The sequence below is a fragment of the Ambystoma mexicanum genome, chromosome 13 (genome assembly GCF_040938575.1).
Source record: "Ambystoma mexicanum isolate Mex_15411 chromosome 13, UKY_AmexF1_1, whole genome shotgun sequence".
In the NCBI taxonomy this organism is placed as follows: Eukaryota; Metazoa; Chordata; class Amphibia; order Caudata; family Ambystomatidae; genus Ambystoma; species Ambystoma mexicanum.
In genome coordinates this window covers 482056621-482073663 of record NC_090938.1, presented here as the reverse complement: position 1 = coordinate 482073663, position 17043 = coordinate 482056621, and the positions used below count along the sequence as shown (strand labels likewise).

At 47.2% G+C, this 17043-nt stretch overlaps 1 protein-coding gene across 1 annotated transcript in view; it reads left to right on the top strand.

Moving 5' to 3' along the window:
• ACE (angiotensin I converting enzyme) overlaps positions 1–17043 on the top strand; it is a 342068-nt gene that overhangs the window by 191466 nt on the left and 133559 nt on the right. The window contains 2 exon segments of the mRNA XM_069634130.1: positions 14196–14318; positions 15598–15809. Coding sequence (XP_069490231.1) covers positions 14196–14318; positions 15598–15809 — 335 coding nt within the window.

The following is a 17043-nucleotide window of genomic DNA, read 5'->3' as shown; positions in this document are numbered from 1 at the left end:
GAAGTAGCACTGGTGCAATTGAGGATTATGGCTATAAACTGGCACTATACCATAAAGCTGCCCTTTAAAGTACAGTCAGAAAAGCAAGACATTGTCCCATGGTCACCTATCTTGGTGTGTGTCCTTCAGAAGCCCCTTGGGATGGCCTGCAGTAGTGGAGAAGGCAGTGGCTCATGGTCACCTATCTTGGTGTGTGTCCTTCAGAAGACCCTTGGGATGGCCTGCAGTAGTGGAGAAGGCAGTGGCTCATGGTCACCTATCTTGGTGTGTGTCCTTCAGAAGACCCTTGGGATGGCCTGCAGTAGTGGAGAAGGCAGTGGCTCATGGTCACCTATCCTGGTGTGTGTCCTTCAGAAGACCCTTGGGATGGCCTGCAGTAGTGGAGAAGGCAGTGGCTCATGGTCACCTATCCTGGTGTGTGTCCTTCAGAAGACCCTTGGGATGGCCTGCAGTAGTGGAGAAGGCAGTGGCTCATGGTCACCTATCTTGGTGTGTGTCCTTCAGAAGACCCTTGGGATGGCCTGCAGTAGTGGAGAAGGCAGTGGCTCATGGTCACCTATCTTGGGGTGTGTCCTTCAGAAGACCCTTGGGATGGCCTGCAGTAGTGGAGAAGGCAGTGGCTCATGGTCACCTATCCTGGTGTGTGTCCTTCAGAAGCCCCTTGGGATGGCCTGCAGTAGTGGAGAAGGCAGTGGCTCATGGTCACCTATCTTGGTGTGTGTCCTTCAGAAGCCCCTTGGGATGGCCTGCAGTAGTGGAGAAGGCAGTGGCTCATGCACAGAACTCCCAAGGGCGTCTATCATTGGTCTGTGGGGGGGGGGGGGAATGTCAAGCACTAATCCAGGGTTAAAGAGCAAAGGCACCAATAACCACCAAACACGGTGCAGAGCTGTGGGCTATGGTAACTGCTAGAAATGACAGGGCTCGTTAGAGAGTTTTGCGAGTATCCTAACCCGCATCGCTTCGCTTGTTTGTTCTTTTACGTGGGATTTGTAAGCCCTCTGCTCCCTTTTATACACACCGGAAGCCTTTGAGCTTGGTTATATGCCAGTCGTTGAGGCGATTTCAGTGGCTCTGAAGAGTGTTTGGGAGTATCCTAACCTGCACGTCACCAGCTTCTGCTGTTTTTTATTTTGAGTGACATTTGCAAAGACTCCCCTGCCATTTACGTTACCTTGTGGCATTTGAGCTTGGTCGAAAAGGCGATTTTAATGGCAGTAAAGAGTTTCTGGGAGTACCCTAACCTGCATAGATTGCTCTTCCGCCATTATTTCACCTGGGATTTGTAAGGCCTCTGCTGCCTTTTATGCAACCTCATGGCATTTGTGCCTGGTCGCATGGCAGTTGTGAGGTGACTTCAGTTGCCCATTTGATGCATTGGGTGTGTGTCTCACTTAACCCACAACTCAGCCCATCCCCTCATTCTGGCAGAGCGCATTCTTCTTTATAAACTGAGATTTCCTTTACAGAGTAGTGAGGGATTAAGACATGCATGGTGGAGTGAGATCAAGACCCCAATGTAATAAAAACCCTACTGACATCATTACATGTCTATTGGTCTTCTGCCATTGGTATACTTTGTTGCTCAAAGTCCATGAATCATCAGGATATTAGGAGAGCTTGGGTGAAATTATTGATACATTTTGGGTATGACAGGAGCATTACGCTTGGCTAGTTGTGCGGCTTTAGTTCAACTGTGCAGACCCAAAGCCCTGAATTCATCTGGCTTCTGTGCTTAAAAGCTGCCTTTGGGGGAAATCCGGTTGCCACTCGCTTGATACTATGGGCTAGTTCCTCAGAAAATGGGACATCTAAAAATAGCACAGCGGATGCTTCATTTTAAATGCCCCATTTTCTGAAATTCTTAGAGGTGACCGGCACATTTCCAGGGGACTGCAGTGCCGCGCAAATGATGCACTTGCATACCTGAATGTCAGGTATGCGCTCCCAACACTTATGTATATCTGACTTCCAGCGCCCATGTGGTTGTTGCAAAGGCATTTCACAGTGACGCAATTTCTTTTTGTTAAAAAGCATATCTATCTGTGACAAATCAACTTCCGGGGCACCAGTGGTCCAGAGATGAAAATCGGTTTGTACACCATCAATCAGCCCCACACCTGTAGTACACCAGAAGGGATCCGAACAGATTGAAAACACAAGCAAATGATAAACCTCTTTGTCCAATTTTGGTAACGTGGAAGGAACGGCAGGCTTATCTCTGCAAGGCCGTGGATCGTTGGTTAGTTGCAACACAGCAATATACAATTATTACCCAATGATAAAAAGGACTGTCCAGTCAAGGTTGTATACAAATATCTACTTTATTATTATCACAACAGACAGTTCTATCAAACTACAAAATGCAACCCACCCTGAAAAGGAATGCAGAGGACAGACAGGTTCAAAGAAGGAAATGGGATGCACTCTGGATACTGACAGGAGGGTAGTCGGTAAAGTAATTAATCACAATAGTTCAAGGATACTTGGTTTCAACTCAAAGGGAACAATGGGTGCTAGAATGTCACTAGGGGCCTTCGGAGAAGGAGCAGGGGGACAGAACCACAATGTACCTTGTACTTGAAGAAGTTCTTGGTGCCCGACAGGGTCGAGTTGGTATTAGGGCGCTTTGCAGCTTCTGCAACAGAGTTCAAGATGGGAGACAGCTGCGGGTATCAGGTGGCAGGCAGTTTAGCGAGCGAGGCTGGATGGGTGGCTGCAGACTGGCCTACACAGCGGCTTGGGGTCAGGAATCGTTGTCTCAGTGCTAGTCGGCAGGTTTGAAGCACTGATCAAGGCATCTCGCATGGCGTGAGTGACTGCGGCATAACAACCATCAGCGGTGCAGTCGGTTGCAGCTGGAGAGGATAGACTGGCTTGAAAATGTCCTTTAAGGCAGTCGTCAGTAGATGCTTGTCGATGCACTCCTCCTAGCTTCTTCACTGGGCTTGTGTCATCCTTTAAGGCGGAAGGCCCAAAGCTGAGGAGAGTGTTGCCGGCAGCTGACTTGTCCTTAGTTTGGTTCAGAGACTCTGGTACTTTCCACCTAGGAAGCTTGCTGCAGAGCCTAGCAGGGCACGCTGTGTGCTGGCTGGTTACTGGTTATGGAGCTTCTGGAGGGTCCTCTGGATTCAGTATCTCCCTCTATTCACTGGGAGATGTTGAGGGGAGGGATCTTGCTTCCCTCTTGGAGGTCCTGGCCTTCCTTCACTGGCGGTAGATGGAAGGCAGACTGTACCTTCAGCCAGGGTCCATTGTTGAGTTCTTCTTGCTACTCCTTGCAAAGACTTCAGATGATCTTCCTAAAAGAGGGGCTCGGTCCTCTTTTAAAGTCAAATGGGCTACAGTGACTGGTGTAGGCTAAGCCTACCTTAATGAACCAATCCTGGGTCCCCACCAATAATCTTCTGTATGCATGAGGTCATAACCAGAGTGTTTTGCAACAGAAAAGGTAAGTGGGTGAAAACATGTAATACTAAGTCCCACCCATTTTCCTGTCTGTTGTGGATCAAAGGGTCTCTCTAGTTAATGGCGCTCTCTGTTGTTCCTGATTAAAGTGGCAGGTCTCCCTTGAAGCTGTGGCGGGGCCAGAATTTCTGTCTCCTGTAAACCACATTGTCATACCTTCTGGTTGGGGTTCCCCTACAGGGGTTGCCTACTGTAAACACATATTCCCAGACATGACAGCTCACTGTCATTCATTGATACCTAAGGGTGGGAACTGGCTTCAGGTTGATACAGTGCATACGAAAGGGGTTTTGAGGTTTCCTATCTCCTTTGTTTAGCCTCTGCAGCCAGGCCCCATGTGGGCCTATTTGAAGTATACTCTAATAGGTAAGTTAATTATGTTAATTGCTGCCACCATATGCAGAGGGTAAAGAGACAATGCAGATCTATGGAGCCTTTGATAGTTAATTATGCTGGCCACGGCAGGGGAACGTTTTTGGCCCTCCCCCTTCTGATACCAATCATGTACTCTACCTGTCAGATCCCAACTAAATATGATAGGGGGGACTGCGCATGTAGGCTGTGTCCACCCAAAGTACACAGGTCTATGTGTATGTCGTGCAGTTAGTATAGGAAAATGGGTGTGGATTAGCCCCACACAGTTTTCAGAGGTTGATCTACCATCATTCAATTTCATATACAATTTCAAAACAGCTCAGGTGATTGCACACCCACTGTCGGATGGTCAAATTCCTCAAACTATCCCTGTTCGGGGCATAGAAATGCAAGTGTAACAGAAAAGTTTTTATACGGCTGCTGTCACACTTCTGCCAAAATGCATGACAGGTTCAGAAATGGCCCTGTCATACTTTGCACCTCCTCCTCCGCCTGTACCTATCAGGCGCAGGGGGAGATGCCTATTTTGAGCACTTTTCAATGTGCATCCTGGTCCTGGATTGGCGATGCATATTTAAATGCGCAGGAACTCCCCTATACTTGAGCAAGTGCAAAAGGGGGTGTAAAAAGGCATCTAAATCTGAGCCTCTAAGATACACACGTTTAGAGGCCTTTATGAATAGTGGTTTGACTTTTTTTGGCACAAGTCTTAACATGCACGTGTGCATCTCAGTAATTGGATGAAAACGTTTTGAGAATCTGGCACTTGGAGATTTTGATGCTGTACTTAGTTATGAAAAAGCCCAATTTTTTATGGTATGCTTTTCTTTTTTTAGATTTCTGTTTTTCATTTTGTTTACAATGTTCACTTTGGTTCTGCTTCTATCAAATCGTTTAATGCAATACATTTTAGAAAAATCTATTTTAGTAGGAGTGAGATGTTTTTTGCATTTTTCTGTAATTTCATGTTGGATGAGTTTTGTGCAAAAACGCTGTCTTGTTTGACCGAGTTATTTGGAACTAAATATATATTGCAAACTTGAACATTACGTGGCAGGGGTTGAGGGATGGATGAGAAGAAGCTTATGGCTTTGTCAACTCTTTCATGTAGGGAGGCATCCTCAGTATTCAAGCGCATGGAGGCAGCAGAGACATTAAAGTGCTTTTTTGTGAATTAGGCACATTTAGCACGGTGCAAAGAGTACTTTTGCAGTACAAAGTGACTTTGCTCCACAAAAATACACTTTGCACTGCTCTGTGAATTAGGCCTGGTACAGCATGTTCTTTGGCAGTGCACAGTCACTTTGCTCCACACTAAAGGTTCCATGAATAGGCCCTAAAATGCTTTAGGTGTCATGTCTGCTGCAGCAACCCCAGGCGTCTTTTGGTCTTCTGGGAGCTCTTCAGTGAGGGGCAGCTTGAGTCCCTATACCAAGGGTCTACAACCTTTGGCTCTTCAGATATTTTGGACTATGCCTCCCCTGATCCCTCACAATTTAACTAGAACTGATGGGAGTTGTAGTCCAAAATATCTGAAGAACCAAAGGCTGCAGACCCTTAGACACAGTGAGTGTCTGCACCACTTCTGAGCATGCCCTTCCCAATAGGAGAGACCCAGTGAAAGAACCAAAGTAATTGTGCCCTAGGTATAGGTTTATGAGGTGAGGGTGACAAGCTAATCTATTGGAGCCTTTAAAATCAATGAGAGGGAGTAGCTGGGTTGCGCCAGTTTGTCTGCTTTTGTTAGATGCATTGACATTTCTAAACAGTGCTGAATATGTTTACAGGTTTCTGCATCGCAGGGCTGGGCCACTCTGCCAAACATGATGGATGCTGGCATTAGCACAGGTAGAATTTGCTACCATAGTGGGGGAAAGATTCCTTATGGGCACGGGTCAATCGCATTTCACTACTTTGCAGGTGAACTGCATCTGGATCTGAAAGGGGCGTCTGGGTCTTCCACTGCATACAGGTGTGTGGTTCCCTGTACTCACCTTGTTCATGCATATTTCATGCTTCCAAAAGTGGTTCAGCTCATCCGGGGGGCATGCTGGCTGGGTTGGACCATTCGCCCGTGCTAGGTAGATAGACAGAAAGTGTCAGAGTGAGGCAGTTGCCAGGTAGCCAGGAAAGGCCTCACTGGCTGCACCACAGATTTGCAGGCACACTTTTACTCTTCCCACAACCCACATAATAGGACCCAGCTTCGAACTTTGTTACATCCCAGCAGGACTTGAGATAATTCCAGGAAATGTTAGACATTCCCTAAAATTACAACCTTCCTTCAAATACCACCTGCTCAGCAGATTCTGCACCCCACTTCACCTTCCTTCATTTATATTAGCCAATAGCACTGCAGCTCTATGCAGAAACGCACAATTGATGACTGTCTTTAACATGAACCTCCCAGCAGTGTTATCAGTGGTGCAAGGTCAATTTTGTATTTGGAGGGGAGTGAATATTTCCCATGAATGTGTGTGAGAAGCCCTAACTAACCAAAGGGTACACTGGGGGGTTCTCCGGCCGAGAATTGTTTTTACATTATGGGTTAAAATTGTACATTTTACAGCGCACTTACTGTGAAAATTGCTTAAAAACCCACACAGTTTACAATCAGTTTTGAAGATCAACACCTCCAATATTCGAATAGATACTGGGTCACCAACAGTGCACATGAGCATTTTCAATGCTCAGTATTATTTCATTGTAAAACACATTTCACCGACTAAGAACATACTTGCGCACCCTTTGCCCATAATGGGAGTAATGATGCTATATGAAAACATATCCATACTGGTTGTGCCAATATAGGTGAGTGTAGCTCACTAAGAACACTCGTGTCGTTTTTGTGCCGCTAATGCCAGTAAAAATGCCATGGTACTGAACAAAACATGTCCATGATGACTGTGTCAATGTGAGCCAGTATCCCTACGTATCCCTATGTAAGAACACTCAAAATGTTGGCTTGTCCGAAAATATCAGCAAAAATGTGAGGGTTGGAAAGTTATGAATTAATATTAACATCTGGCATTGCTGTGGAAACAATAAACTCCATTGCGTTTTAGCTCAACTGTACCATTGCAAGGTACATAAGCCATTTGCAAATCAGTATTGGTACTGCCACCAATGGGAGCAGTCCAGCATGACCAGGTCACATCTCCTCTGCACAGAAACCCAAGCAAATTCAGAATGTTTTGGCCTTGCTCGGCCTATCAGTGAGGTTCAGTTTTGTTCCTTATGGCGTAGCGATGAAGGGACCAATGCCTGAGCAAACCCTCTCTTACTGCCCAGAGCAATGGCAGTGTTTAGATTTAATGCATAATCTTCCACATTTTTTCGTTATCATTTTCCACTGTAAGAAAACATGTCTACATTGGCTGCAGGCCAATATCCCAATGCAAGAACACTCGATATGATGGCTTTGCCCATAATGGCAGTAAAAATGATATGCCCCTGTAAGAAAACATGTCCACACTGGTTACACCAATGTGAGCTTGAATCCCCACATAAGAACACTCATCATGTTGGCTTTGCCGCTAATACCAGTAAAATGTCTATGCCACTGTCAGAAAACCTTTACATACTTGTTGCACCAATGAAAGACAGTAATATCACTATGCCACTGTTAACAACATGTCCACATTAGCTTCTCCAATGCAGATGAAAATCCCAAAGAAATAATGATTATCATGCTAGCTTTGTATTGTGTATGCCCATAATGATAGTACAAATATTAGGATTTCTGTATGGGACCTAGAGATCTCCCTCCAGCCGCTCGGTTGCCAAATCAGTGGCTATCCTCCACCAGCCCACATGCACACATTCATACACATACAGACATGCAACCATTTGCTACAACATATGTACTGTACTCTAATTCACATGTGCATCCATACGCTGCAACATGCACACTACAATCTCCTTTACACATATCCACATTCACATGTGCACTTACACAGACACAACTGTGCACATACACACACACATACATGCAACAATTCACATATATAGCATTTATTTTCATTATCTGTATGAAGCCTCAGCTTCTGTTTGGAACACATGCATCTGCCATGCACATTTCTTGGGTCACCCTCCCAATTACCGTCAGGGCCCCTCACAACCCGTAGGGAAGAACTAGGAAGCTGGGACAGTTGTCAGTCAACAGAACTCCCCAGGCCATCTGAACACACAGAGAAGTGCAGGAACGCCAAGCACCCTCTACGATCGTTTGGCCTGAAGTACCCACTTCTGCATGCCCAATGGTCCGTTTATTTATTTCTTTAATTTATTGCTCATTTGTTAGGAGCTTATACATTAAGTCAATTCTGTTTCAAAGCGCCCACAGGGCAACAGAGGGTTAACATTGGATTGAAAACAATGAATACTGTGGAAAATAAAGGCAAACCTACTGTTCCTTGTGAGTATTCAGAACGTACAAGTGCATTGAGAAGAGGGGATGTGGGGGTGGGAGTAAATGCTGGAATGTCCGTGCTCGTCGGTGAGCAGAAGAAGAAGTGCATAGTATGGCAAGTGCTATGCGGCCCAGAGCTGCACTGGGAAGGTAGTGCAAGCCAACAGGATGAAGGCTGAGGCAAGTACTGCTAGGTAGGCAGAGGCTGGTTGTGGGAGGCCAGAACCCCGAAGGATACATAAGGGCCCTGGTCACCAATCACAGCGACCTAGATATTAGCAGAGGAGGGAAGAAGAGAAGGAGGAGGTGAAGAGGAATGTCTTGAGGAACGATGGGGAAGGGGGAAGCTGTTCTATAAAAGGGAGCCAGCTGACGAAAGTGCTCAGCATCCAGTCCTCTGTTTAGCAAAACACTTTACACACCAAGCGTTGGTGCCAGAAGACTGTAGAGGTCTAGAGGGAGAGTATTTAGTAAGAGAAAGTTGCGGATGGCATGCTCCCAGGCCCCAGACAGCCTTGTGGATTTTGCAGAGGGATTTGAATTTAATCTGTGCCACAACCAGCAGCCAGTGAAGAGTTTTTATGGCAGGAGAGATGTGGTCCCTGGGCTTAAGGCCAAGGATATGTCTTGCTGCCCTATTCTGGATTAGCTGGAGGGGTCGTAAATTGGATGATTCAGGAGAAGGCTATTGCAGTAGTCAAGCCTAGAGAGAACCAGGGCTCGGGCTCTGAGAAGGAAGAGGTGAAAGTGAGACTTCTTGGCAATGTCCTGAGTATGAAGAAGGAAGGAGTGAGAGGAGTCGAAGATGACTCCAAGGTCTCTGGCTTCAGAGGAAGGAGCAGGGGGAGAGCCCATAGAGGATGGCCAGAGTGAAGGGGAAAAAGAGGGAGCAGGGTTCCCAATGGGAAGGATGTCAGTCTTGCTGGCATTGAGGCAGATATAGTTGGAAGTACACCAGGACTGGATGGCAGACATGGATGATGGAAGATGCAAGAGGGTCAGCAGGAAGTTTGAAAAAGAGTTGAGTGTCATCTGCATAGCACTGGAAGTTGCGGAGAAGGAGGAAATGGGTAGTGCTAGTTGAGTAAGGTAGGTGTTGAAGAGCCAGGGGGAGAGGTTTGAGCCCTGGGGGACACCACAGGTGGAGAAGGAAGTGGGTGAGGAGAAGGTCACCAAAATTACTTGGGATGAACGGTCAGTGTGGAAGGTGGGCAGCCAGTCCAATGCCCACTCTGAGATACCCAGGATACTATGGAGCCGTTTTATGAGGATAGAATGGTTGACCGTATCAATGGCAGAGGAGAGATTGAGTAGGATGAGGACAGCTGGAGAGTTAGAGTCCAGAGATGCGAGCAGTTCTTCACAGGTGTTCAGAAGAGCAGTTTCCATGCCTCTGGATGCTCGGAATCCAGATTGATGGTCGTGGAGACCACCAACAAGTTCAGTGTGTGAGGTAGGTTGTGGAAAGGCCAGCTTCTCCAGCAGTTTCCCAAGGAAGGGGTGATAGAAATAGGATTGTAGTTGGCTGGACAGGTAGGGTCTGCTGAAGGTTTTTTCAGGAGGGGGCGCACAAGGGAGTGCTTGAGGGAGGATGGGAAAGATTCAGTGATTTGTGGAGATCAGCGAGTACAGGGGCAAAAGAGCCAATGTTGTCCTTGATGGTTCTGGAGGAGCAACGGGAAACCTGTTTGGAAGAAACCTTCATGGAGCGGATAACTCTCGTGATTTCTTCAGGTGTGACAGGGGAGAAGGAGGAAGGAGAATGAGAAGCCCTAGGAGGCACTGGATTGAGGTACGGGTTCGGCTGGAGGGTAGCAAGGGTGCTCAGGATGTCCAGAATTTTAGTAGTGAAGTGTGTGGTCAGTGCATTGCAGAGGGCCTGTGTTGAAAGAGGGGAGGAGGAGACTGCAGAAGGGTTGGCTAGTTCCCTGCATATTTTAAAGAGTTCAGCCATGTTGTTGGATGCACCCATGCAAGGCTGGGGGCAGCAAACCAGCCCCAGCCTTGCATGTCCAATTGGGCATGCATAGGTGGGGTACAGCAAGCCAAGGGAGAACAGCTATCCCTAACAAAGCCAGCACAGGAGTGCATCCTGAGCTGCTGCTGCTTGCTGCAGCTGAGGGCACACTCAGTATTTTCAATGTATTGCACTTAGATTGACTTTTGGGGTCAGGAATTGTATCACACTTAGATGTATTTGGGGGGTAGGAAATGTGTCACACCCAAATGGATTTCCAGGGGTAAGAGATGTATTGCACTTAGATGGACTTTTGGGGGAAGGAATTGTTTCGCACTTAGCTGTTTTGGGGGGTAGGAAATGTGTTGCACTTAGATGGACTTTTGGGGTTTTTTGTATCACACTTATATGGTTTTTGGGGGTAGGAAATGTATTGCACTTCGCTGTATTTTGGGGGTAGGACAATGTGTTGTACTCATAGGTTATCCTGTCCATTATACCCAGAAGATGTATGATGACATCCTGTCCAATGTGCCTTGAAAATATATGAGGACAGACTGTTAATTGTACCTAGACAATGGATTAGGATAGCCCCTTTGTGCTTAATAGCTTCACCAGGATAGCCTGCACACTGCTCTTAGCCGTAGTGTTGGACCTGGAAGATTCTTGATGTTAGCCCCTCTTTTAAGCTTGGAATCTCTGTGAGGACAGACAACGGCTTGCACAAAGATATGCTGTAGCCTGATATTGCACTCAGAAGACCAGCACATGTAGGTTTGCACATGTGTTACCCTTGGAGGAAATTGTGTAAGTTAACACATGTATTGGACATGGAAAGCTGTGTAGGTTAGCACATGTATTGCAAGTAGAAGGATTGGGTAAGTTAGCACATGTACTGCTCTTAGAATAACTGTGAAGGTTAGCTCATGTTTTACACTTAGAAGCAATTGTGTAGCTTAGCACATATATATTGCACTTAGAAGAATTTCGATAGGTTAGCACATGTTTTTGCACCTGAAGAACTGTGAAGGCTAGCTCTTGCGTTGCATTTATAAGTCATAGGGCCTCATTTTAACTTGTGCGGAATGCGTTTAACGGCGCCCGTAATGGTGCCGGCGCCGTTAAACCCATTCCGCAAATTATGAGGTCCACTCGCGGGACCCGCTCTGGACGTCTGGTTTTTCCAGACGTCCATAGCGGGTCCCGCGAGGGGACCAGGGAGCTAACAACGGGCCCGTTCGTAATGGGCCCGTTGTTAGCTCCCTCCCCATTCCCATTGAGCCATATGGGGGCTCAAATGGGAATGGGGATGGTCCGGGACAGGTTCCTGAATGGGGAAATGCCGGCTCCTCCAAGGTCGGAATGGCCCTGTATTTCCCCATTCAGGGAACCCGGATCCAGACACAATTTTGGAGGCAGCCATGCCCTTATTAAGGGCATGGCTGCCTCCAAAGTCGTAATGTTGCCCATTGAGTGGGTAAGCACTTGAATTGCTCCTAGAAGGAATTGGATAGGTTGGCACATGTATTGCACCTGAAAAGCTGTGAAGGCTAACGCATGCATTGCACATGTAGAACTGCAAAGTTTAGCACATGCATTGCACATGATGAACTGTGAAAGTTAGCACTTGTACTTCTCTTAGAAGAAATTGTCAAGGTTAGACTGATCTGAGGGTGGGCAGTGTGTTGAACTTAGATGGATCTGGGAGTGGGCATTTTGTGCTCTCCATTTACTGGTAGCCTGCCTATTACACTCAGAAATATAAGTTGGTGACCCATTGGTGGCACCTAAAATAGAAGGCATATGCAGGTACCCTTGATATTGCATTTAGTAGATACCTGTTGGTAGCCTTTATAGAACTTGGAAGATATATAGTAAGGCTAGAAAGCTAACCTGTCTATTGTGTTTAGTGAATCCTATGATCCCGAGATATTTTGGTAGCCTGCTTGTCATATCTAGAAGATCTACTAGTATAGCCAGTCTATTGCGCTTAGAAGACTTGAGGGTAGCATGTCCATAGTCCCTAGAAGAGTCTATGAGGGTAGCTTGGTTTTTCACACAGACGATCAGATCACACAGCAACATCAACGATAAAGCTCCACCTGAGCTACAGATACACATAAATGCACCACTTTGCTGGACATCTGCCGCACTCCCGGCTCTCCATGCACACACATTAGAATGCAGCATTGACATATGACTAAATTCGGCCTAGCTGGACACTTAACGTTTTTTCGCCTACTTACACTAGACTTGCCTCAACACCTCTGCCATTAGAATACAGGCAACAACCTATGACAAAAATCCAGTCTAGCTGGACACATAACGAGTCTCTTGCACCTGCACGCTCTCTTGACCTCCTTCAGCACCCATCCACATGCCTGACCTCTTGAGTTGCTTACTGCAGCTTAGCCAGCCCACCTAATTCCCAATCTTAGCCAAATGCACACACCCCTTCTAAGCCTTTTTCAGAATGTTCCCATACCTGGACGTCGGTACCAAAGGGCGTACCCACCACAGGTGCATTGAGACCATAACAATGGAAAAAGTTGCTGTATAAATGACTACTACTACTGGGCTGGCTTGGCCCCTCCATAATGGGTGGCAGGTCAGTGCCCTATCACCCATTATGGATGAGCCACTCCCGAGTGTTTCATTTAAGGGTCAGAGGGCATGGGTTAACTCCTTCAAGCCAGAACATGAAGTTCAGTGGTCGCAAGACTAGGGGCCTCATTACGACCCCGGCGCTAAACCATGGTGCTACTAGCACCATGGTCCATGCCGGGTCCGCCATGGTGAATGGCGGAATTACCGCCCCATTCCAAGGTTGGCGGGGCGGTAATTCCCCATTCACCATGGCCCCTTCCCCATTCCCATTTTTGGCCCATAGGGCTCAATGGGAATGGGGAAGGCGCTAATTACGGCAACGTAAATTACGGTGCCGTAATTAGCTCCTAGGTCCCTTTGCGGGTTGGTTTTTTAACGCCTGCTAAAAGCAGGCATTAAAGTGCAACCCGCAAAGGGACCTCGTAATCAGGTGTTAAGGGGTTAACGGCGCCGTAAAAGGTGTCGGCGCCGTTAACCCCTTAACACCTGGCTTGTAATGAGGCCCTAGGAAGTAGACAATCAAGTGGAGAGGATTCTGTGGAAGGGAGGGAGAGATCCTAGTGGACAGCACAAGAGCAAATATACATTTAAGCGTTTATGAATTTCCATATATATTTTTTTATTTGTTTATAGGGTGCTGTTTTGAATCAAGCAGTACCAAGGTACTTCACACCTGGGAAATGATATAACCTATCAAGGTGTATTTTCTTTTAGCATGCATAGTAGATGCTCCTAGGATTACTGCAGACAATGATGATGAGTGTTTGGTCCTGCCTTGTTTTGGTGCTTCTCCTGATCACACATAGGCCCTCATTACGACCCTGGCGGAGAGGGGTTTACGCCAGCGTAATGCATGGCGTACCTCTCCGCCAGACTACGACATTCCGTAGCGCCATGGAGATTTTTACGCCTGCTTTTTGCAGGCGGAAAAATCCATGGCGCTACGGGACTTGTTGTTAATTACGCCACCGTAATTTACGGTGGCGTAATTAACGCCTTCCCCACTCCCATTATACCCTATGGGGCAAAAATGGGAATGGGGAAGGGTAAATGGGGATTGGGGACTTACCGCCCCGCCAACCTCGGAATGGGGCGGTAAGTCCGCCAACCCCCATGGCGGTATTGGCAGCTCTGCGCCATGGTCCATGGTGCAAATTGCACCATGGACCTCCGCCAGGGTCGTAATGCGGGCCATAGTCTGTCACTGGTAATGAGTTGCTGGGTGCTTGTCACACCCTTCTATAGATGAAGAGATTGAGAAATGATTATCTCAGAAGAGACAGGTGTGTCCTGCACGCGGGCACTCCCTAGTTCCATACCCCAGCCACATAGGCCATCCTGGAGCCCACTGATATCCGACTCTTGTTTGCATTCCAGGTACTTTGTGAGTTTTATCCTACAATTCCAGTTCCATAAGGCCCTCTGCCAGGCTGCCAACCAAACTGGCCCGCTGCACACCTGCGACATCTACCAGTCCGTGGACGCCGGGCGGATCCTTGGGTGAGAGACGGAAGCGCGCACTGTGGGTGGGGTATTGCAAGGGGGGAAAGGGGAAACGCAAGTGTGACATTTCTAACTGGTGGCAGCAAGAAAAGTTAAGGTATTTTGAATTTGTAGTAAAAAGACTTGTTAATGAAAAGTATTTAAATTCAAAGAAACCGGTCAAAAGATGGCCTCTAGTCCCAGGCGAATCTGCCTCTTTTTTATGCGTAATTGTTGACACGATAGATACCTATATTGTGAATGTTACAATATAATAATAGATACTGTATTCTCTCAAATGGTATCTTTATCTGTGCGCCAATTGACTGTATTTATTGAATAATAGGGGGATTGCTTCCATTTTAAACAAAATCACAATGTCCAGTCGATAGTTGCATTCTTAATTCTTAATTTTTTATTTATTTCTCATGTTTATGTCTCTTTATCCCTTGCTGTTCATTTGCACAGCTGGTTCATTCTCTATTACAAAGATCCTGAACCAGCTGTGCAAATGAACAGCAAGGGATAAAGAGACAGAAACAGCAGACAAAGGGCCTCATTACACGTAATGCGGTAAACCATGGTGCTATTAGCACCATGGTTGCCGCCGGTACCATACCGGTACCACCATGGAGAAAAGGGGAATTACCACCCCATTCCAAGGTTGGCGGGCGGTAATTCCCCCTTTCTCCATGGCCCTTCCCCATTCCCATTTTTGCCCCATAGGGCTCAATGGGAACGGGGAACGAGCTAATTACGGTACGGCAAATTGCGGTACTATAATTGGCACCAAGGTCCCTTTGCAGGTCCCAACTTTAACGGCTGGTCTACACCAGCCGTTAAGGTCGGGTCCCGCAAAGGGACCTTGTAGTAAGGCGGTAAGGGTTTACCGGTACCGGTGCCCTTACCGCTACCGGTAAACCCTTACCGCCTACCGTGTAATGAGGCCCAAAGTGTCACTTTACAGACAAATACGCACAGAATGAAGAGCCGGATTCTCGCCTGAAGACCCATGTTAAAGATATGGTGAAACACGTGCATCGAGAAAGAAGTAGAGAGATAAAATGTTGTCATATGTATAAAACAACAAGACGAAGAAAAATATCCTTTATTTGGGAAAGTCAGAAAATAGGAGAATACAACTATCGACTGGACATTGTGATGTTGTTTCAAATGGAAGCACTCCCCCTGTAATTCAATAAATACAGTAAATTGGCGCATGTTAATGAAAAGGGATGGTGTTTTGTAGGGGCGATGGTTCATTCCTGAACTTCTCTTCCTCTTCTGCATACTGTAGTCAGGCAATGCAGGTCGGCTCGTCCCAGTCTTGGCAGTCTATACTGAAGACCGTGACAGGCACTGACAAGATGGATGCCGGCGCCCTGTTGGAATACTTCTCCCCCTTGACCAAGTGGCTACAGGAGCAGAACCTTAAGAACAATGAAATCTTGGGATGGCCGGACTTTGAGTGGCGCCCTCCAGTGCCTGAGGGCTACCCTGCTGGCATCGGTAAGACTTTACCCCGAATTGTGTACTGAGCAGGAAATCAGCAAGTGGGCAAACATCAGAGTTCAGTAGTTTGATCTATGCTAATTGAATGCAGAGAGGCTGACTCAGGTGAACAGGATGTGCTGAATTTAAGTCAGGGAAAGTCCACATACCACCTGTCAGAAATTATTCATGAAACGTGCATCCCTTGATGTCTGCGCCTTGGGAATGGAGCTGACGTCACTGCTGATGCCCACCTAGGAGTGAACCCCCGCAGGGTGGAACCTAGTGGGAGTGCGGTTCTTCAGGGTGACCTTCATTTCCCTGATGTCTTTGTGCCATTTCCTGGATACAAGTTTATGAGGTTATATTGATTTCCTGAGCTGTAGAAGACAAAGGCCCAAAGCAGGTGCCATCAGATGGAAGTCACGTAGGCTGGAACACACACCAGATGACCTGAGCGGGCATAGCTAGTGCAGGTAATCTGAGCTGGAACACACACCAGATGACCTGAGCTGGCATAGCTACTGCAGGTAATCTGAGCTGGAACACACACCAGATGACCTGGGCTGACATGGGCTCAGTGCAGGTATCTGAGCTGGAACACACACCAGATGACCTGAGCTGGCATAGGTAGTGCAGGTAATCTGAGCTGGAACACCCACCAGATGACCTGAGCTGGCATAGCTAGTGCAGGTAATCTAAACTGGAACACACACCAGATGACCTGAGCTGGCATAGGTAGTGCAGGTAATCTGAGCTGGAACACACACCAGATGACCTGAGCTGGCATGGGCAGTGCAGGTAATCTGAGCTGGTACACACACCAGATGATCTGAGCTGACATGGGCAGTGCAGATACCTGAGCTGGAACACACACCAGATGACCTGAGCTGACATGGGCAGTGCAGGTAATCTGAGCTGGAATACACACCAGAGGACCTGAGCTGGCATGGGCAGTGCAGGTAATCTGAGCTGGAACACACACCAGATGACCTGAGCTGGCATAGGTAGTGCAGGTAATCTGAGCTGGAATACACAACATATGACCTGAGCTGGCATGGGCAGTGCAGGTAATCTGAGCTGGAACACCACCAGATGACCTGAGCTGGCATAGGTAGTGCAGGTAATCTAAACTGGAACACACACCGGATGACCTGAGTTGGCATAGGTAGTGCAGGTAATCTAAACTGGAACACACACCGGATGACCTGAGCTGGCATGGCTAGTGCAGGTAATCTAAACTGGAACACAC